Source organism: Propithecus coquereli, unplaced genomic scaffold, assembly GCF_000956105.1.
Source record: "Propithecus coquereli isolate 6110/MARCELLA unplaced genomic scaffold, Pcoq_1.0 Scaffold322, whole genome shotgun sequence".
NCBI lineage: Eukaryota > Metazoa > Chordata > Mammalia > Primates > Indriidae > Propithecus > Propithecus coquereli.
Genome location: NW_012148864.1, coordinates 506,749 through 528,921, shown reverse-complemented (window position 1 = coordinate 528,921; position 22,173 = coordinate 506,749). Strand labels below are relative to the sequence as shown.

Sequence of the window (22,173 nt, the reverse complement as noted above, 5' to 3'; positions counted from 1 at the left end):
AAAAAAAAAAAAAAAAAAAGAGAGAGAGAGTTACCCTGCTCCCCATTCTCTAAACCAATCAAAGGGTAAACACTGGAGGGTTCCTTCAGTGGTAAGATATGCTATAAGGAATTTGTTACTAACAATTATTCAATTATTAAAATTTGTTAATAATTTAAAAACAAATTGGAGTAGTAACTAATACTAACTCTCAATCATTTGTCTACAGATATGCTTTTTAGATTAGGAGAGAAAGGGGTAGACTTAACCATGAGCTCACAGGGATTTGAACATGACCCATAAATAAGTATCCTGCATGTCAACGTCATCCTTTCTGTGTCACAGCCAAGAAGTAATAAAAAAGTACTGGACACTGGTACTCCAAGAAAGCCACATTTCCTCTTGGAGATATTGAAACACCATTCTGTAAGAAGTATAAGCTAGCCCGAACGGTCTGGGGTGTAAGAACACAAGGTCCCACCATGGATACCTTCCAAGAAACCTAGAAGAACCCAATGCTTTGTGCTGAGTCCAGACGTGAGAAGGTAAGTCCTTTGAAGAAACTCCATAATTCTCTTTCAAAGGCTTTGGTTTTAAAAACTCTCATGACTCCTGGGGGATGAAGCTGCCTTACTCTTGTTCCTCCCCACTGAGGAGTCCCCATAGGGTGTGTGGATGGTCCCCTTCCTTCAACGTGTTCTAGAGGTTACATCAGAGCTTTCAAACTGATCAAACTCCTTTGGGCTGGAAGGATTAAGGGTCGTGGCTGTTATCAAAATGGGTCATCATCAAAAATTCATTAAGTAAAAAAGACACCTGTGGTCAGGCCAATTTTTCAGCTGAAGACTCTAAGACAGAAATTAAGTATATCTGGGGTGCTACCAACATGAAACCTCCCGCTGGAAACCTAGTGCTCCTTCCACACACTTGCCTGTCTGGTCCTCTTCTGATTTCTTTATTGGAAAAACCACATTTCTCTCCAAGGCCCCACCAGAGGTATAACAGAGGCTCCCTGGGGCCAGCCAGGAGAAATATCTGAGTCACAGTGGCCAGGCATGCCCCTTCCTGTTTGACTCACCCGGTGGCAGCTGCCATGATGCATCCACCATCAGCCGCACTGGCCGAGCAGCAATCTGCAGAATCATGGCTCATGCCAAAGTTGTGGCCCATCTCATGGGCCATGGTGGCAGCCACGCCAATGGCATTCTCGGAGTGGTCCTGCTCAGAGAGAGAGTTGAGGTCAAGCTGATAGTTCTGCCTCTGCTCCCCTTGCCCGCCTTTTCCTTAGCCAAGCCTTGCCGGTTGCCACTGATTCCACTGTCGCTGAGCATGGGGCTCTCCACATACGCCGTTAACAGCAAGTCTAAAGCCACTGCCATTATTAGGAAATCAAATGTTTTAAAGTCCCTGTTTCTTGAATTCTTAAAGGTTGTAGACCACCTCTGACTCACTGATGAATTTCCAGACCAATAAGTGCTTTCTGAATAAATGAAAGACGAGGTTTTTCCCATTCTTTCTCTTAACACACACACTCATGCACACACACACACACACACACACACACACACACACACACACATATATATGGTAATTGACAAAGGAAATACCACCTTGATTTAGACATTGGATGCACTTGGCTCAGTGTTTTCTAAGAGAGCCCCATGAGGTAGATACATCCCAGGCACAGAACCTGGCATAAGTGTCTGATGTGCAGTTATCAGAAGCAAAAGATAGTGAGGAAAAAAAAAATCCAGCAGAACAGAAGCAGCAAAAAGAGATTTACTGAACACATACGTGTGTTTCTTGCGTTATTTCACTTAATTCCCATTCTTATCCTAAGATTATAAACTGTAAAATTATCTCTATTTTATAATCGAAGACACTCATTAACTTGCTCAAAGTCACATAACCGCTCTTTGAACCCTATAGGTTCTGACTCCAGAGCCTGTGGTTTTTAACCTTCATATTATTTTGTCAATAAATACAAAATTGATGGAGGGGTGGATAAATAAATGGATAGCAGGCTTCCTTGATATCCTATTCAAAGGTTAGAAATGAATAGTCTAAACACTCTCATAAAGTCAGAGTGAATTTCAAAAGAAGGTAGTAATTTCCTAACCATGACTTTGAGACAGGCTCTTATTTCATAATGACACACATAACAATGCGAGACCTGGAATAAAAAGACTTTTTTTTTGAGATAGTGTCTCACTCTGTTGCCTGGGCTAGGGTGCAATGGCATCATCATAACTCACTGCAACCTCAAACTCCTGGGTTCAAGCAATCCTCCTATATCAGCCTTCCGAGTAGCTGGGACTACAGGCGTGCACCACCATGCTGAGCTAACTTTTCTATTTTTTGTGGAGACAGGGTCTTGCTGTGTTGCCCAGGTTGGTCTCAAACTCCTGGCCTCAAGCAATTCTCATGCCTTGGCCTCCCAGAGTGCTGGGATTATAGGCATGAGCCACTGGGCCTGACCTGAAAGCACTTTTAATTTCTATTCTCTTACTGTCCCCCAGCCCCCTGGTTTGGAATATGTGAGAGATCTAGTGATGTATTCATGTAATTGCTTCAGGGTTCTCCTGAGCTTGAAAATCAGGAAAAACTACAATAAATGAAAATTCACCCTTGGGTCCATCTCTTAATGACTTCATTTTAAACACAGGCACTTCCTGATGTTCAAGGCTTTCTGCAGAACCGACATACTGGCTGGGACTCACCATGTTGACTCCTCCAGATTGGTACACGGAGCACATGGCCATGAGGGGGGCCAGGCCGATGGTGGTGCCATGGAAGGACATGCCCCTGCAGGAGAAAAGGACAGAGGGTGACTCGAGTTCCAGTGTGCCCGAGAGGAGGTGGCCATCCTGGTGTTCCCTGGCCCTGCTGACATTCCCAGGTCATTCCCAAGGGAATGGGGCCAAATGGACAACTTCCAGGTTGCCACACCTCTCACTTCCTCTCACCTACTCCCTCACTCTCCAGGGAAACAGAAAGAAAGAGCAAAAGGTCACTTTTCCCCACAATATGCCCACAGCCAATGCTCCGGAAGGAAATGGGCAGGGCTTGCAAAACTGCATCCCATTCCTGCCGCACAGGAAAAGGTCAGAGCGGAGGTTGAGGGGCGGGCGGCACAGGTTCTGATGCTGAGTGAATCAGGCCCACTTCCACCAGCTGCCAGGGTCCTGGGCCTTATCCCAGGCTCTGTGGTGTGTGTCCTGGGGGATGGAGGTGGGGAAACTGGGGCAGCAGCTGTGGGGCTGATGCTCTCTCTTTTCCCACATCACTCTGGGGGCCAGGGAAACAGCTGTGTCCTGGCAGGGGCCTCACAAAGTGCAACTGGCCGCAAGGATGAGCTGTTCTGCCTTTGTTCCGCAATGGTGATCCTTGCCTGCCAATGGCAAGCTACATTTTCCCCAGTTTAACCATCCCTCCCTCAGCAGTACACTTCCGGGGTAGGGGAGAAGGAATAAACGAAATACCAGTGTTTTTGTACATGCCACAAACATGTAATCCATTTAAAGGATCTATATGGAGATGTATTCCATGATACTTATCTCCATGTTTGTCTTCTTTTCTAGACCATGATAGCTTTGAGAATGAGACTATCTTATTTATTTTGGGATCACTAGAACCTGGCACAGAATCTGACACATAATGGGAGCATAATAAATGTTTGCTGAATTAAAGGCAGACTTATCTTCAGAGAAACAATCTGCAAAGAAATATGCAAAATAGATGCAAATCCATATGAAGCCAACTGGTTATTTTCTAAACTTAGACCAGGCTCTGAGGAAGTCCTACCGGAGACTCAGCTTCAAGGTCTGGCCCAAAGCAAGACACCACACTTCCAAAGTTCAGGCTGAAAGATTTAGTAGCCAAAGACTCTCCTAGATGAATGTACTATTATGAAGTAACCATTCACAGCCCAGGATCTGGGACAGTTATTTTCCCTGGTTTCTTTTAAAGGGTAAACCGAGGTTTAAATGATTGTTACTCAGAACTATACTTAGGGGGCAAAAGAAAAATGGTTCTATTATCTAGGTGCCTTTCGTTGTAACTGCCTCAAAATACCTTTAGAAGTAAACACTGACACATACCAAATAATCACCCTCGAGGGACCGTCACGTGCCACTATGACCCCCATCGACGTCTGTTCTTTTCTCTCTGGAACTGATGAGAATCCAGCACAATCCCGACTCAAGGTCTCCCTCCCACTAAGTACTCAGTTCCTGCACCACGTGGTGCTTTGACGATCTTGGGCAGGCAGCCCTACGCCCCCTGGGAGCCAAGTGGAGGGAAACCCAAGGAACCCCCTCTCCTGTACCTGTGCCGGGAGATTAGCTCATGGACTAGAACAAAGTGCCAAGAAGATCAAGATGAGCCCCTTAGAAAGTCTGTTTCGAAGTGGCCCATGACCAACAGTTGGTCACATCCCAAATACATACTCAATTGTTTCAGATGCTCAACTGATTGTGAGATCACTAGATCTCTGAATTATAAGATCTAAATTATCATTAGGTCACTAGAATTATAAGTCTAATTTTCTCGTATGGATTGTAAACAGTTTTTCGGACTGTTAGGACTCTTCGGCTTTTTAACACTTCCTGGGGTGTGCTCGGTACAGAGCACATGTGTGAAAAATGTCTGATCATCTGGACCGAGGAACCGGGATGGCTCTGTACAACCAACGCTCACCACTGGGGAAAGAAAGGGTCAGGCTCTGAGCACGCGCACAGCGGGCAGAGGCTGTGCAGCCAAGGCTAAATGCAACACACATGGAAAAAGGCTATTTACGTGATTAACTGTGCGTTGTCATGGCTCTTCTGGGCGAGCAGCTTGCGCCTCCAACTAAGAAATGACCAGAGGGTAGAGTACGGGTTCTCTGAAACTTCACACATGTTGCCGTGAGTCCACACTTCCAAGCCCACGAGAGCAATCCGGATGTTCAAGGATCGGTAAAACTGCAAGGACACACGGAAAAGCATCTGTCAACACCACCGGGGATGGAAAAGCCCGTTCCTCGCCTAAGAGCTCAGAGCACAGATACCAGATTTCTCTTCTGCCTGTGGCTCCAAAGGGATAAGGAAACAGGTATTACTGACATTTTCCAAAGGGGACAATGAGATTCTGAGAGAGATGCACAACATTCTGGTGGCAGAACTGCGGCGACGTCACTTAGAGAACACTGAGATAGGACATAAAATTGCTTCCAAACGTGTACACAGCCTGGAAAAAGGACCAGCGTTGTTCTGTGTGATTCTCAAGCAGGGCTTAGGTCAACAGATAAAACAGACAGGAAGATAAATTTCAATTCAAATAGGAAAAGAGCTTTCAAACAAAGCTGGTGCTGAGTGAGCTCAGAGCTAAGCTTTGCTGTCTTTTGTAGTAAGCGCCCTTGGCCTGGCTGTCTGGTATGATTTCCTCTCCCAATTCCTTATATGGCCCTGGTCTTTTTTTGTAAGTATCTACATCTTTTTTTATAAGTATCTAAAAAATTACCTTATACTTGGATTTTTAAAGCGACTTTATTGAGGTATAATTCACATACCATCAAACCCACCTATTTTAACTGTACAGCTCAGCATTTTTTACTAAATTTACGAAGTTGTAAAGCCATCACCATAATCTGGTTTGAGAATATTTTCATCACCTTAGTAAGATCCCTCACGTCCAGGTACAGCCACTTCCCATTCTCACCCTCAGCCCCAGGCAAACATTAACCTGCTTTCTGTCTCCGTAGATCTGTCTTTTCTGAACATCTTTTTATAAACATAATCATATAATATGTGGTCTTTTGTGTCTGGCCTCTGTCACCTGGTATAATGGCTTTGAGATTCATCCATGTTGTAGCCTGTGTCGGTTTGTCATTCCTTTTTATTGTGGAATAATATCTCGTCTTATGGATGTACCAAATTATATGTGGATATTTTATTGTAAAACGTCTCCCACTCATTTTGGAAGTAAATGAGCATAAATGATACAGAAGTGGATACACACGCTTATTCTCAAGAGTTTCCTTCCCATCCCTGGAGGGGTTCTGGTTTTGTCAAGGATACCACGAACAAGTTGCAAGCACCAACCTACAAAAGGTCCTTGATAATCTTCAGCGTTTTGTTCCACCTAGAGATCCTGAAGTTCTATAAGTGAGATCTGAACTCTCGACCTCCTTAAGGCTAGAGCTACATCTAACCTTTATGACCTGTCATCTTCATCTCATACAAACATAAGCAGGAGGAGGGTTTTCTTTAAAGCTAAACCCACTGGAAGGTGCAAGTACAAGGGGTTCTCTGATGGGTCTACCCTAGAGAAGACTACTGAGCCAGTGACTTAAAAAAAAAAAAAAAAAGCCCCATGTATAGAAAGATGGTATGAGCAGGAGATACCGTCTTAATCCAGAATTGGCAGGTACTGCTCAGCTAAAAAATAATATCGTAGCACCAATGTTTATCAAGAGCTTTCTATGTACTAAGCACTGAAGCTTAGAGAAGTTAAAGAACTGGGCCTAAGTCTCAGTAGGATGATGGTGGAGCCAGGATGAAGGCCAAAATTATGATCTGAGAGCCAGCTCATGACCTACACTGCTTAAGTGCTGCAGTATTTACACATCCAGATAATCGACTTGCCCCCAAGAAATGGGAGTCTAAGACAGGCTCCAGATTCGTGAAATAGCAATTTATTTCAATGGAAATTCTAATTTTTTCTGTTTTGTGCATGGTCAATCATTAGAGAAAATAAAGGGTTTCAATTCCAGTTTGAATTTGCTTTAGGAGGGAATTTGGTTTTTCAGGAAGTCATCTTGGCTTTTTCACAGTTAAGGAAAAACATTTGGGAGTGCGTTCATGATTCAGCAAATTAGTACAGTTCATTCCGGTTTTAGTTCAACCATAGTTCAGTTCAAGTATCTGGGTCAGCAAGCTTCAAAGAGGCGGCTGTGCCTTCCCTCACCCCAGCCAGGAGTGACTGAGGAGACAAGACTGTTTCACAGAAGGGACCAGCCAGCCAGGCCTGGGGCTTCGACTAAGGACTGGGATTTGCTACTGATACTCTTCTCCCTGCGATTTCCATGAGCGCCTTCCATGTTATCTATCACCCAGCCCAGCTGGAGAGTTGACAAAGAGCAGTCCCAGCCAAGTCTCCCTCCTGCCAGGTCTCCGAACAATAGATGTCACATGGGTGGGAGCAGAGTCCACCTCCCATATTGCCCCCAGGAAAATAAGCTCTCCTTGTTTTCCCAGATGTTGAGTGTTTGGGTTGTAGGATTATTTAAATGTTATTGTTGAGGGAGTTGGGACTGACTGTGTCCCTAGAGTCCTTCTTTCCAGGAAATGCCAGTGTTTTGACTTTCACCTGCCACTGACCACTGATCTGTTTCCATAGACATCTAGAGCAGAGCAAAAACATGGGGCATAGAAACTGCCCTCTGATGACTTCAGAACACTACTAAATTTGCTTTTTAATCACTAAAAAATATTTTAAGTTCTTTTCTTTATCCTGTAGTGTTTAGGAAAAAAATGATTTCCTCTTTAGACATGAGAGTCATGAATCCCTAGCAGGCCCAGAATTAAGCTTGAGAAGTTTTATGAGTGTCCTAAAATTGTATAATAAATGTTATCAGATTCTCAAAGAGATTTGTGATCCCAAACACATTAAAACCTACTTTTTAAAACTATACACTACTAGCCTACCAAGAGGCTACTGTCATTCTATGTTACCTATTCTTCATTTTCTACTATAACCAATATCTTCTTTCAGACATACCAAGTATTTTTAAGTCCCAGACCAGCCTGTTCTAGTAAAATTCAAAAATGTGGATACTTCTTAAGAGCATATTGAAAAAGTTCCTGACCTGGGAAAGTTAACCATTCATACATCCTTACTAAGAGACAAGAAATAATTTTAGGATAGCTTTACAGAAGGAGACTTTACAGATTGGCCCCAAACAACCCAATTCTCAATGTTTAAGGCTGTGCACTTTTCGTCCCCTGACCTACCTCAATTCCACCCTAAACCTGAGAATTCCTGGGCTTTATACCTGAAAGGAACCTTAAAAATTCTTAAACGAGGCTCTTCCATGCCCCAGGTTCCTCAGGAGCCATGGCAAGGGTGAGAGGAAGGGGTCAGAAGGACAGTGCTCTGGTCCAAATCTCTACTTCAGCTTAGAGCAGTCTGTTTTCATTTGACTTTTATACTAGACATTAACATAAGATTTCATTTAAAAAGGAAAAGGATTCTACCATAAAAATAACAAAAAGCCATTGATTTAGGACAACCCCTCTATTTTACAAATTCCAAACAAAACAAAACAAAAAATCTGCAGCCCAAGGAAAATGAGTTACTTGCCCAAGGTTACATAGTTCAGGACTTTGTCATGACCACTCTGAGCCTCAATGGCCTTGCTCATTCCCTTTCAGAAGCTGGCTGAGGTGACTAATCAGCAGAAGGCAGCTCAGGTGCCACGTGGTCTCCTGCCCTGTGGCCCCTCTGAGGTGCTGGTACTGGGCACCTTTCCCACGAAGTACACACCTGGTCTCACCTTATCAACATAGTTGGCGATCTCCATGAGCTTGTGTTTGGTGGCGTCCTGGTCTCGTCGATTCTTCTGAAACTAAATGGGACAGGCAGAACCAGGTGAGACCCTAGAACCTCTCTAAGGATCCTTCCTGTGCCCCATTACTTGTGTTTGCATGTGTTCTTATTGAATTCTGTCTTCTGTGAGCAGTCATATTTATGCAACTGTCTTCCCAGCCGAGGTGACAGCTTGTGAAGGGCAGGACCTAGTCACATCCATCTTTATATCCCTAGCTACTAGCTCAGTGCAGGGCATACAGCAGGCATGCAATAATTACATAGTGAATTGAATTATCTTCCTCTAACCCTTGAAGTAAATCTTATTCTCCACCCTCTGAATCACAAGGCCTCTGGTAAACTCCCATTGGGGCTTAGAAGAGGGACTAATCCAATCCTTGCCTTGGTCATCACCCCGACATGAAGCCATCATCACACAGATCTCATGAGGCTTCCCTGTAGGTGGCCAATCAACACTGGTCAAACTGTTGCAAGGTATTGTGCTTAGCAGTAAGTAGGACACAAAGAAGTGTGAGATCTTGGCCCTAGCCTAGAGGAGCTTCGATCAAACCAGAGAGGACCAGAAATAACTACAATGGCAGATCCTGTATTAAGGATCTGTATTTAAGTATATAGTTGAAACAGGCTGAGAAAACATGCACAGAAATAACCACAATGCGAGGCCACCTGAATGACACGGGATGGGTGCTGGTAAGGAGGACCGTAAAACATTGGCAAATACACTTTGTCTAGCACGTGGCAGTGCTGTCTGCAGTAAGAATTCTGAGACTGCATCAGACAGAAATCAGATGTTTCTAATAATGCACAGGAACGAAGGCTGTGCTCCATGAGAGATGCCCGCATGGGTACCAGGAACAGGACATGTCGGCATGAATGCCTCACACTTATATTCCTCCCAAAAGGACAGATTTCTTGCAGCTACAATGATGAAGGAAAGCTTCACGGTGTAGAGAGAGAATTTGCTGCAGTTGCAAATTAAATTTGCAAATGATGGGCACGTCTTGTACACTGCCATTGTTACCTGGAGTCTGGGTACCTCTTTAATTTACCCATTATACATGTTCCTTTAATTCCAACCTTCACTTCCTTCCTCCATCTGATCCCACAGGAATATTTCAGCAAGAAACAAAAAGAACAGCCCAAATAAGCACCCTGGGGTATTTGTTTGGCTGGGGGTGTGTCCCGGCTCCGACACAGGGAAGAAATTCACCATTTTTCCCTTTTTCCCACTGCCTTTGGACATCCCTAGGTTTCTTCAGAATTATCGCTCACCAGAAGAGAATTTCATCGTCACCACTGCTTTCTGAAGTTAAATTCGTGTGACCCACTGTGACTCAGACCTTTCCAAGGTATTAATCCAGAACTTTCCCATTTCTAAATTAGTCCCACAGCAAAGCACTGCAGCATTTCCATTCATTTAGCAAATATTTACTAGAACATCAGGGTCGAATTTTATTGTCTTTCAAATATATTAATCCTATCTTTAAACAACTGCCCAACTAGGCCACCATAATTTAAGGAGTGTAGCCTCTTGTCCAGAATAGTCTGAAGTTAGAGTCAGCAAACCTCCTCTGCAAAGGCCAGAGAGTAAATATTTTAGGCTTTGTGGGCCGTATCTTCTCTGCCACAACTGCTCAACCCTGCCAAGGTAGCCGGGAAGCAGCCACGGGCAATACACAAACGATGGGCGTGGCTGTGTTCCAGCAAAACTGTTTACGAAAACACACGGTGGGCTGGATCTGGCCACGGGCTGTAGTTTGCAGACCCCTAGTCTAGAGAAAAGACTATCTCAACCTTACATTTTCTAGGGTGACACAGGAAGTACAACGTGGGGCAGCACCATTCTTTCCTGGCTACCCTACATTCTGCTGGCCTCATGAAAGTCCTCTACAGGCCTGTGTTTCTAGCTATCCTGTCCCCTCCTACAACATCCCACCTTACTCTTCGTTCCCCTGGGATCCTGTTCCATCTGAGGAATGAATAAGCTGAGAACCACCCCAGGAGCTCCCACCTTGGCCCAGGGAGTGAGGAGCTGCCTGCTCATTTTTATTGCCGACAACTCTCTCGGCAGCAGCGTTGTGTCTCTGGTCCCTGCTCTGAGGTCAGAGCCCAGAGCAGGAGGAGGCTGTCCTGGCTCAGCACCTGGTTGTAAATCACGCTGAGGCAGCCCTCCCCTTCCCTGTCTTCCCGTCCTCTCAGATTAATTGATTGTCAGAAATACATTTCTGCCTGCAGAGGATGAGAGGGAGAGGGAGTAAGGGAGGTGGTGAGGGGGTGACATGAGCCTGGGGACCCAGCCCGGCCTATTACATCCCCCGCCACCCCTCACACAAACCACTCAGAGCCCTCAGCTCAGGGGACCCAGAACCCGGAGAAATGAACACATTCCCTCGGCTGCACGAATCCCAGCCCTGCTGAGAGCCCAGGGCCATTGCTGAAGTCGCTCTCCTCTCTCCTTTCTCCCCCATAACAGGGGACACACAGGCCTGGAGGCACCTTGAGCAGACACTTTTCCTCTGGAGCTTGCTGTGACCCTGTAGGTCAGGAGACAGAAGGTCTCCGATTCCTGCCCTGCCCCCCCCTTCTCCGGCAGCTGGAGACTCAAACCCAGAGGGTTTTAAAACCCTGCTCAGAGATTCCTCTGGGGCCAGTACAAGGCCAAAGGGGAGACATACCCTACTTTTAAACCAGAGCATCTGGGTTTCTATACGCTAAACTACTGTGGTCCCCAGGAGCTTTTATCGAAATAAAGGATTCTGTAGCTGGAGAAAAAACTGGCTCAAGACCACTGTATTAGATGATCTCAGATGCAAAGCTTAAATGGAAAAGTGTCCCAGAGTCCGAGGAGTCCAGCTGTGTCCTAGCAACCCTCCCACACTAGGGGTGCTCCTACGGGGCAGGGGTTGGTCACCTCCTCCCACAACTGTGGAGCCTCGGCTGGTTTCTACACCAGCTTTGGATTCTGTTCCCCATGCCCCTGCCCCATCCTATACACACAACTAGTCTTTGGAGAGGAAAGAAAAAAACATAGAAAACACACACATACCAGGCTGCTAGAAAAACCAATACTGACATCAATTAAAAAGCTAAACTCTTCTCAAAGCGGAACACAATGTTCCCTCAGCATGGAATGCCCTTCACCTCCACTTCTCTGCCTTGTGAACTCCTCCTTGTCCTTTAAGACAGCTCAAGGGCCGCCTCCTCCTGTCACTGACATCCAGTGACAAACACCCGAAGGCCTTCTGGCCTGAAGTCTAGTGTTCTTCCCACACCTGGCACTGTCCCCAGGATCCATGCTTCAGGATTGTGACTAGGTAGAGCCACCTTAAAAGGAGGCCTTTTGGCAAGCTTATCACTAACCCCTTTGGGTGGGGTACAGACAGACTGGAGTTGTGTTGAATTCTGTCGTGGGGGGGCCCCAAGGCCAGTGTGCACAGTGTTAGAACACAGTCGGGGCTCAGCTCATCATGATGTCCAGTGCGCAGAAGACGTGCTTAGTTATACAGTTGGTCACCACATAAAGTGAGGATCGGAGGTAACATCAGGCTAATTTAGGCTCTGGGGCCTGAACCCATTCTTCAGGTGTCAGCTTCCACATCAATGCCTCCAAGAAGCATTGATGAGCTTTCCTCAATTCCCAAAACCATGCTGGACCCCTTTACCTGCACTCTAATCCTCCCCAAGAGTCCACCTTAGCAGTTAGCACACTTGGGACACACAGAGTTTTTGTGCTGTTACCGTAAACTCTGCCATGCCAGGGTGGGTCTGTCTTCTTGATGGTTATATCACCTGGTGCCAAGCACCGTGCTTGGCACATACTAGAAAATCAAAAAATTATTGATGAATAAGTGTATGAAATGTATGATGAGCTAGGTCAGTGTTCACCAAATCTTAGAATCTGCCAAATTTCAGGAATATGGAGTTGAAGGCTAACATGCTGTTCCTTTAGATCAGCAGTTCTCAGGCTTGCCTGTGCATCCGAATCACGCAGAAGTCTTGTCAAACACGGATTGCTGGACCCCACCCTGACAGTTTAGGACTCAGTAGGTCTGGGGTAGGACCCGAGAACTTACAAGTTCATAGGTGCTGCTGATGCCATGGTCTGAGGACCACATTTTGGGAACAATGGCTTTAGGTCCTCATTTGGCACCTACATAATTATAAAAATGGACCCACATGTAGGGGGAAAAAAATGATATTCAATCAAAGGATTAAAAATATACTTATTATCTTTGTAAAAAAAAGGATTTTAAAAATCTCTGTAGACACTTCATGGACCCCCTAAGATAAACATCAGAACCTAAAGGTCTTCAGACCCAATTCAAGAAATGTCAATCCAGATAATTTTCCTGATTTTCTACCCAATTGATGTATCATGCCATGAGAGGCTTTTCCTTGTGGGTTTTTTTCTTCCCATCGATGTTCAAAATGGCAAAAAGAGCCCTTGGTCAGATTTAAAGTCAAAATCATATGATAAACCAGAGAAGGATGAATGTGCCGGCATTTCCCCAGAGCAGTTCAAAGCCTGGCATGAAAGCTATCCAGAGAGCAGTGTTTCTGCAAAACTCCCTTACCTCCGCATAATCAGCCACGAGGTAAAGCTCCACGTACTTCATGGAGTGTAAATCTTCCCTTTTCATCTAAGAAAGACACAGACGCAGATCAGGCTGTAGAAATGGTGGGCTTGGCCTCACTTCAAAAACACTGCTAAGAAACAGAGCTGGTGAATGAACAGTGGGCCTCCATATTCATTTTGTCCTTGGGCACTAGAGACAGTTCTGGCTGTGGCAGCCACCACCCTCACTAACACCTTCCACCACCATTGAGTTACCCCTGGAGGCTGCTCTGGGACAGGGGTGGGATCCGGTCCTTTATTCTCAAAAAATACTGAGCCGGGCTGGTCAGCACAGGAGAACAGAGGCCAACATACCGAGAGGGAACATGCTGACAATCAGGTTCCTGAATAAGCTTGAAACCACAACCTATTTTCAGTATGAATAAATACAAGCACTTGTGCATATGGCGAAGTGGCTATTCCAAAGGGGGAGGCATACTTTTTTTCACTTTTTAAAGTTTCTGAAATCAGCATCTCATTTTACAGTATTTTACATGTAGTATTGTTTACAGTATTTTAAATATAGTATTGTTTTCTCCAAAAGCAGTTATTCTATTATGAAGGTATCTCATACTCAACAATGACTTACAGTGAAAGAAGAAAGCCATTTCCTCCTTCTCAGCCATCGCCCTTCAGTTGAGAAATCCTCCTGGATTCAAAGCAAGGGTCCTAGGAGGGGACAAGCCTGTGCCTAGGTTGATTCCTGCACCGAGAGCCTCACAACTCACCCTGCGAGGTCGTGTCTTGGTCTGCTGTGTAAACTGAAGGGCCCAGTCCCTGGTGGTGGGCTTGGAGTGCTCGAACCCACAGTTCCCCGGGGGCAGCTTGAGATGTTCAGCTCTGTAAATAAGGTGTTGGCCCTCGCTGTCAGGGAGGGGCTCGATGACATAGCTGAGGTTACTGCTCACCATAATCAGCCCTCTGTGGATAGGAGAAATAGAATCTCTGGTCAAAGATTATGGTCCTGGAAAAGTCCCTTGCACAGGTCTTAGTTTCAAAATGACAATTGGTTTTGATCATTGGCTTTTAACCTTACTATGGGACCAGGCACCCCTTTATGAGAATCCAGTGCAAGCTCAGACCTGCTCTCCAGAGAAGTGCACATGTACATGAAGCGTGATGCACAATCTCAGGGCGCTTGGACCCCCTAAGCTCATCCCCGGAATCCAGGTGAAGAGTCTCTGGATTAGGGAAGCTCAGAAAGTTCTAAAAAAGCTGTACCCAGGATGCTTAATACTTACAAAGGATGGTAGGACTCGGATTCCAAAAAGCCTCCCAAACCCAAACGTGGCATATGACAAATAACAGATCAAAACTTTACAGACTCAGAAAAAGCAGTCGAGTGGCCAGAGAAAGAACACTGGCCTGCAGGTGAGGAGACCCAACACTCCATTGTCACACGCTCTCCGGCAAACATTTTAAACCTCCCTGAGCCTGTTTCCTCATTCCCAAAGTGGAAATAATTTAGCAACTCATCAGGACTCTTGGATGATTACATGGAAAGAGAAGTGTCCTTGTGCTTGGAACAAAGCTAGATGCAACACTGATGCCACCCGTACTAGTCCCAACTGCCCCATGTCAGTGCCGCAGCTATCCGGTGAAGTGACATCCACAACGAAGCAAGTGTTACTACTTTTGTTCCCCTTGGTTATAGGTTCTAGCATTGAACCCCAAATAAAGATGTCTTCATCCATTTAATTCTTTCACTCATTGAGCCCTTACTCTGTCCCAGACACAATATAAAAACACAATCCTTGTCCTCAAGTAATTCACAGTCCACCAGAGGACTGTCACTCACTGCACAAACATTTACTGGACTCCCGCTGTGTGCCAGGCATTGTACTAGTTGCTGAGAATGAGCAGTGAACAAGACAAAGTGTCCGCCCTCGTGAAGCTTAGAGTCTATACATGGGAACCAGTCATGACAACAGATAGCAGAGAGAACAAAGAGGTTTCATCGCCCTAACACTGATGGATTGATGCAGCTGCTTTAGAGTGTTTCCTCCAGGCTTCTGTGGGCTCATCCGGCCTCAGTGAGAAGGAGGGCCACGTTTATTATCTGTCGCTGTCACAAACGATCGATGAAGGGTGAGTAGAGGCCCATGCAGCAGGTATTTGCCATCCTTGACACAGGGAGAGGAATACGATAGCAAGGAATGTACTCGAGGCTCTGGGGTAGGAGGAAGCCGCGGAAGTATTTCATGTGCTCCAAAACCTCATGCAGGTGTGCGTGCATCCAGAGAGCTCGGAACCTACGGGATCTCCAACTCAGTTCTTTGCCACTGTCAATGGGCAGGGCCTCCCTCCTAGGCTGTCTCAGCTCCCCTCCCTACCACAACCCCCTCGGGATCCCCGCCCACGGTTTGCCCTTTGGGAAGAGCCTGTGACGCTTTCAGGAAAGACAGTGCCAGGCCCTGATCAGCAGCAGGCCTTCCCGGATGCCATCCCTGGCTGACCTCATTCCGGAGCCGGGGAGCCTGATGACTTCCCAGCCGCCTCACCCAGGCTGACGCAGCAATACCCAACCAGCCCCCCAGCGGGACACGTAAGGTGCTCCCTGGACAGCTGGGGATGGGAGTGGGGCAAAGGGCAAGGGTCACATCCACTCCCTAATCCAGACAGGAAAGGGTAGAGGGGAGAGCTGCCGCAGGCATCCTGTTCCTAAGTTATCTCATCCCAGCTGTCCAAGACCCCTCCCATCACCTCAGTCTCCCCAGACGGCTACAGACAGAGGGCGTGACCACAGCCAGCCCACGGTTCTGCGTGTGTCAGGTTGTGGCCACTGAGATTATACCCAGTGAGTGGAAAGTTCCATATAGGAATCGGGGAAGTTTCGGTGTAGGGCCACACGGTGCAGTTGACCTGGCATCCCTTGAACAAGCCTCTGGGCCAAACAGGACAGAGACCAAGCCCGAGTTTGGTGCACAGTAAATAATGATAATAATCCTAGCGGCTCTAGAGTGCCGAGCTTCTGCTGTGGACCAGGCACTGTGCTAAGCATTTTACTATTCACACCAGCTTCTAGGATCCTTACAAATATTACCCCCAACATACAAACTGGGAAAACTAAGGCTTGGCAAGTTTCATTAATTAGCCCAAAGTCACAAAAATGGTAAGAGTGAGAGTGAGGATTTGAACCTAAGCATTCTGGTTCACCCCAAGTCCCACAGCCTTAAGCCTGACTGTACACTGCCTTGGTCAGTCACTACAGCCCCGTGGAGCGGATCAGAAAGACAGCCCCAGTTTGCGGATGGCTCAGTGACGGTGACAGCAACTCTCCTCTGAGGTGTGACTGACCCCTGCCCAGCTGCCTGTCTGAAGTCAGACCCCAGTTCCCGGGAGACACGGCAGAGGAGGCGTTCAACCCACTTTTCATCCTCAGGTGTCATTTACTGAGAGCTAAGTGAATGCCAGGCACTGTGCTTACAAACGTTATTCTTATTTCATTCCCGCATCAGTGTAATAAGGTAGGTACCATCATAGGTCCCATTTCATAAATCCAGAAACTGAGGCTCAAAGAGATCAAATAATAAGCTCTCATGGGGAATCTGGGGCCAAAGATTTAAGGTCTGGCCCCCATGGCTTGAACTAACCTCTGTGCTGTGTGCCTCCCTCAGGGAGGTCGAAACTTAGTGTCAGCCATCTCTAGGGTTGGAAGTCCCAGAGGCATCTACTAGAATATTCTACAGTGTATTAGAAATATAGATGTCTGGACCCAACCTAAAAGACCTGATGCTGCAGGCCTGAGCGTCTGCACTGTGGACAAGTCCTGTGGGCAAGTCCCTGCACAGCCACCCTCAGGAACTGTGGCCTGGACTCCTCACGCTGCAGCAGGAACTTGCTTCCACAAGGCCCCGAGCAATGCTGTTTCAGGGAGCTTGCACTCGTCACCTAATGTAAATCCACCAATGACGTCGATATTGCTGTCTCCCTTTTACAGGAAAGAAGACTGAGGCCAGAGACCTGAAGTAGCCTGTCAGGTTTTAAATCAGGAACTGTCTGACTCCGGAATTTAAACTTGTCAAAACTTAATGGTGCTGCCCTCTGAGGGCTTAATCCGGACAGTGCCTGACACAGAGGTGACACTAATCTGTTCTGCAGAAGGAAGGCAAAGTATCCAGAAGGGGAAAAGGACACGCCACTTCTTATGGGTTGGCTGCATGTATACGATAAGCCACCTCCTTCTGCCCTCGGCCACCACCTTCCTGAGACTCTGCTAATTCTCTCTGCAGCCCAGGGCTTCTCATACCGAAGGGCCCTTTTGATGGTCTGGTCTACTCTCGCTTTACAGATGGGAGGAAAGCCCCCCAGGAAAGGAATTTGCCCAAGCTCACCCAGCGAGTTAATGTCGGAGCCAGGGGCAGACCCCAGGTCTCCTAGTGTCCTGGGGAGGCATCAGCACAGCCAAGGTAAAAACAAGCAAAAAAATTTAATGAGGAAAGGACTGCTATGATATGAGGGTGATCCATCAAATAGATCACTATGGATATTTATTGCATACCTTTGAAAGACTTTTTATACAATTAAACTTGACAGACATTTGTATTAATACATAAGATACTATGCAGCCATTAAAAGAATGAGTTAGATCTATTTGTACCTAAAAAGTAATGCTGAATTGGAAAAAAATCACCGGACTGTATGGATAGGGTAGTCTCATTTGGATAAAAAAGAAATCTACATATCAATCATGCACACTCCCAACAGTTGGGGAATGGGATTGGTTGGAAGGGTGGGACAGGATAAAGAACTTTCACTTTTTTAAGTTTATACATTCCTGTATGATTTGAATGTTTAACACTAACCCTATATTAGTTATATATAATGATAATTTTTAATAAGAATTTTTTAAAAAATAACTTACCAATCAAGTACCCCTGCTGCTGATAGACAGCGAGCTAGGGACACACAGACATACACACACACACACACACACACACACACACACACACACATGTGTTTTCCAGAATTCACAGGCTTAGAGACACTTCAGCCCGGCACTGTCTAGATTTCTTCACAAATAATAATCACTCTTTACATGTATGCCATGTGTTAGCGTGCAAAGCATTTGTGCATGGGAGAAGTTGTGTACACATTTAGAGGGTGGGTCCCTACTCTGAGACAGGCCTGTGGGGTCTGGACACTTGCAATCCCCCATGAGATGGTATCCCATTTCTTTTTATTGGTGTAGTTTATAAGTATCCATAGCTTCTGTCCAATTCTCAAAGGGGTCAGGGGCCCAAATAAGATTACAAAGGATTTTACTACATATCTATGTTCTTTTTTGTGAGGGATATTTCTAAAAGGATACACAAGAAACTGGTAACAGCGGATGTCCCTGGGAAGGGGGGAAATCTGGGGTGCAAAAGAGAACTATCTTTCATTGTATACTCTTTTGTATACTCTTTTGTACTATTTGAATCTATTCATACTATGATCATATATTACTTCTTCAATTAAGTAACCTAAAGAACTGCTTTAGAGAGAAGAGGGCCCAGAAACCATCTAGAAGCTCAGCTGAATTCCTGTTTTTTATATCATCAGCCTGAATATTCTACTCAGTGCAAACCCTACCTATTTTCTCCAATCACAAGGAGCGTGTTTCCAGGAGAGAAGAACAATCACTATGGAGATTTTCCATTGCAGCAGTGCTTTATGAGCCTTGGGAGGCGACTTGAGTTGGGGCGACATGGGTTTGAAGGCTGCCGCTGTTGCAGCTGCTCCTTCTCCAGGGTCCAAATGGAGCCATCTGGCATGAGTCTCCAGCTCTTAAATCAATCCACCCACAACCTTGGTTTCTCAAGGTGTGTAGTGAGAGGGCTGGGAAAGTAAGGCGAGTGCGTCTCACCAGAGGAAGCGTGCAAAACAGAAACACATGGACACTCAGCCAGTTTCCCCCGCCAGCACCGCTGCTGGAATGATTTACAAGAGGCCAAGCCAAGTTCCCACTGCTCCAGACGGAGCAGATGGAGGAAGAGGCAGAGAGAAGCAGGTCACACCTGCATGTCCCCTTTCCTCCTTCTTGGGAAAAACTTTGTTTACTTGCAGACTGCAGGTGGTGGTGGCTGGGCCTGCAAATACCTCCATGAGGCCAGTTGGCTTCGCCCAACCATGTCACTTTAGTGGGGGGATTGGGGAGCCAGTCTGTTATTGCCTCCCAGCCAAAGCCTGTTTCCTGCCTAATCCCCTGCAGCCGACTCACCATAAAGCCTTCAAATGAAGACGTGGCCCAATTTATAAACAGACACGTGGGACCTGCAGCGTGTGCGGTCTTCGATTTGTATAAGAGCCTGGCAATCTTAGTTTCACTGTTAAAAGATGATAAGAATCCCGTATGTTTATAAAGTGCTATAGAGTTAAAATAACAATTTCTACCATGCCTAACATCAATGTGCATTTTAGATGAAGAAACTGAGGGCTCCAAAAATTACAATGTCTGTTTCTCCCCCACTTATGTAGGGCATGGGCATAAGGTGGGTACCCAATATTAATCTGTCGAATGAAAGAAGCAATCCTTGAATGAATCAATCAATCGGTAAAGAGAGAAAGAGTACACAGTAGAGCCACATCCTACCAGCTCACGAGAGCCAATTAAGGGCCTGTCTTTTCAATTCTGCCTTCCAGAACATCATGATGGTAGCTTGAAATTGGGTGGGAGTATCTTCACCAGCATATTGGCAGGTGCTACAAAGCAGGGCTTTTGCCTTTTCTTAATAGAGCCCGTTTACCAACACACCGGAAACACATAATACAGGCAATCAAAACCCAGGCGATTAGAATCCAGGTGTTTTAGATCATCATCCTTTTTCCAAAAAAAAAAAGTACAAGAGGGGAGAGTGGCAGGGGCCCAAATAAATAATATTACTTCAGCATACACGTGTAGATGCTACTATATACAAGGCACTAGGGCAGGCTGGTGGAAACAGATATTTGAGGTGAAATTCATCTTCGCAAGGAACATGCATTCTCAGGCACAGACTGGAACGTGCACACAGGTCAGCTGGGGGTCTTGGTAGAGTGCGGCTTGACACCCAGGAGGTCTGGGGGGGACATGAGCTGCTGCATTTTGGACAAGCTCCCAGGCAAAGCTGATGCTGCCGTCTAAGACCACAGCTAGAGAAGCAGGGGCCTGGGAGGCCGCTGGCTGCTGGCAACGTGGCAGTGCCATTCTGAGGTCAGCCAGCTATTAACACTCGGAATCCTCACAACGCCAGGCATGTTCTTTTTATCCACATTTTACAAATGAGACCATCGAGACACCCAGCTGGTAGACTGCTGCTAGCTCAAACGCGGCAGTCTGGCTGGAAGAAGCAAGGGTCACTCTAGAACGTGCCATCTGGTTGGAACTTTGCTGTCGATTTCCTGTCTTGACAATTATCCTTGCCTCTCCTTCCTCCCCCGACTCTGTTCATTAACCGTCCATTTCCTATTTCACCACCTACAAGTACTTCTACCAGAGAAGACTGAGAAGTGTGACTGAATGCTCAAACCCATCAATGCTCAGTATATTAACCATGTGTCTCTGTTGCTTTGACATCTGGGGTCTTCATGACCCTGGAGGGACCGCTCCTTCCAGGCTTAGCCAGCTCCTGGCGATGGCAGACGGTTTTCCAGCTTCCTTGCCTTTCACGTGCAAGCCAGCCAACCCAGAGCCCACACCCCAACCATCTGCTTTATTGGGACCTTAGCCTCTGGGCCATCCTCCCACCCTAATCACCCCAGAACTGGTACAGGACAACTAGGGACAGAAAGCCCTACGCCCCAGAGCCTACTGAAATTATTTAAACCAGCCAATCCTAAACCTGTTTACTCTGCCTCACCCACTCCTTCCTGCAGAAACCACAGAAAGGCTCCTGCCCACACTTCTGGCTCCCTCTGCCCCTGACCAGCCCCAGGGCTTCCCCATGTGCCTCCACTTCTGTGGCAGAGCAAGCGCCCGCCTCTTTCTGTATGGCCATCTTTTCAATGGCACTTGTCTCCGGATTTGTTGGCCTGACCATACCTGCATGATAATAAAACCTGTATTTTAAAACATCAAGTTCATCAGGGAAGTTAAACAAATCCCGGTGCATTTGCGGATTATCTAGGATTTCCTTTGCCCCTCCCAGGCCCGGCCCTTCTCAGAGCTGGTGCTCACACACGCTCAGTGGACTCCTTCCCAAGGCCCTTGCCTTAGGCTGGCCCTGCTTGTCCCAGGGAGAGTGCCGGGTGCCCCCTGCAGCCTCAGGGTCTCTTACCTAATTCCCCGGCAGGTGCTGAGCGTGACGCTGGACTGCTCTGCCTCCCTCACCGCGCCGTGGTAAAAGCAGTGGTCCTAGCAAGGAGAGAGGAAGTGGTCAGGCCAAAGAACATTGATAAGCACGGCAATGCTAATGTCTCGTGGAGGTGACAGATGACTCAGCTTATCATGTATCTACTCCAACCTATGGCACCTCACAACCTGCAAAGAGCCTTCCCAGCCGCCATTTCATTTGACGCTTATAATAATCCTGGGAGAGGGGACAGGGCAGATGTCATTATCTCCACTGAATAGAGAAGGAAGCGGAGGCTCAGAGGAGCAGAGAGATTTGCCGAAGGTCTCTCTGCTAGTTGGAGAACCCAGGACTTCCGGATGTAGTTCAGAGTGCTTGCCACGGCATGTTAGCCACGGGAAACAGCGATTTGTGAGAGAGCCTGCCTCCCCACCAACGTCACCTTTGTAACCCCCTGCTGTGAGTCGAGTAGTGTCCCCCTAAAATTCATGTCCACCAAAACCTCAGAATGTGACTTTATTTGGAAATAGGGTTTTTTGCAGGTGTGATTAAAGGATGAGACCATATTGGATTAGAGCAGGTCCTAAATCCAGGTGCCTTTACAAGAAGAGACAGCCAGACACACAGACAATACAGAGAGACACACAGAGAAAGAGAAGAGGCCATTTGAAGATGGAGGCAGAGATTCGAGTGATGAAGCTACAAGCCAAGCAGCACCAAGGATGGCCAGGAGCCGCC

General features: G+C 46.5%; 1 protein-coding gene across 1 annotated transcript in view; it reads right to left on the bottom strand.

Annotated features, from left to right (window-relative positions):
- ADAM19 (ADAM metallopeptidase domain 19) overlaps positions 1 to 22,173 on the bottom strand; it is an 84,896-nt gene that overhangs the window by 24,875 nt on the left and 37,848 nt on the right. The window contains exons 5-11 of the mRNA XM_012650377.1: positions 21,421 to 21,497; positions 13,912 to 14,104; positions 13,143 to 13,208; positions 8,516 to 8,587; positions 4,777 to 4,943; positions 2,700 to 2,784; positions 1,058 to 1,197 (exon numbers count right to left, since the gene is read on the bottom strand). Of these exons, the coding sequence (XP_012505831.1) occupies positions 1,058 to 1,197; positions 2,700 to 2,784; positions 4,777 to 4,943; positions 8,516 to 8,587; positions 13,143 to 13,208; positions 13,912 to 14,104; positions 21,421 to 21,497 (800 nt within the window). The remainder of the gene's footprint in view (positions 1 to 1,057; positions 1,198 to 2,699; positions 2,785 to 4,776; positions 4,944 to 8,515; positions 8,588 to 13,142; positions 13,209 to 13,911; positions 14,105 to 21,420; positions 21,498 to 22,173) is intronic.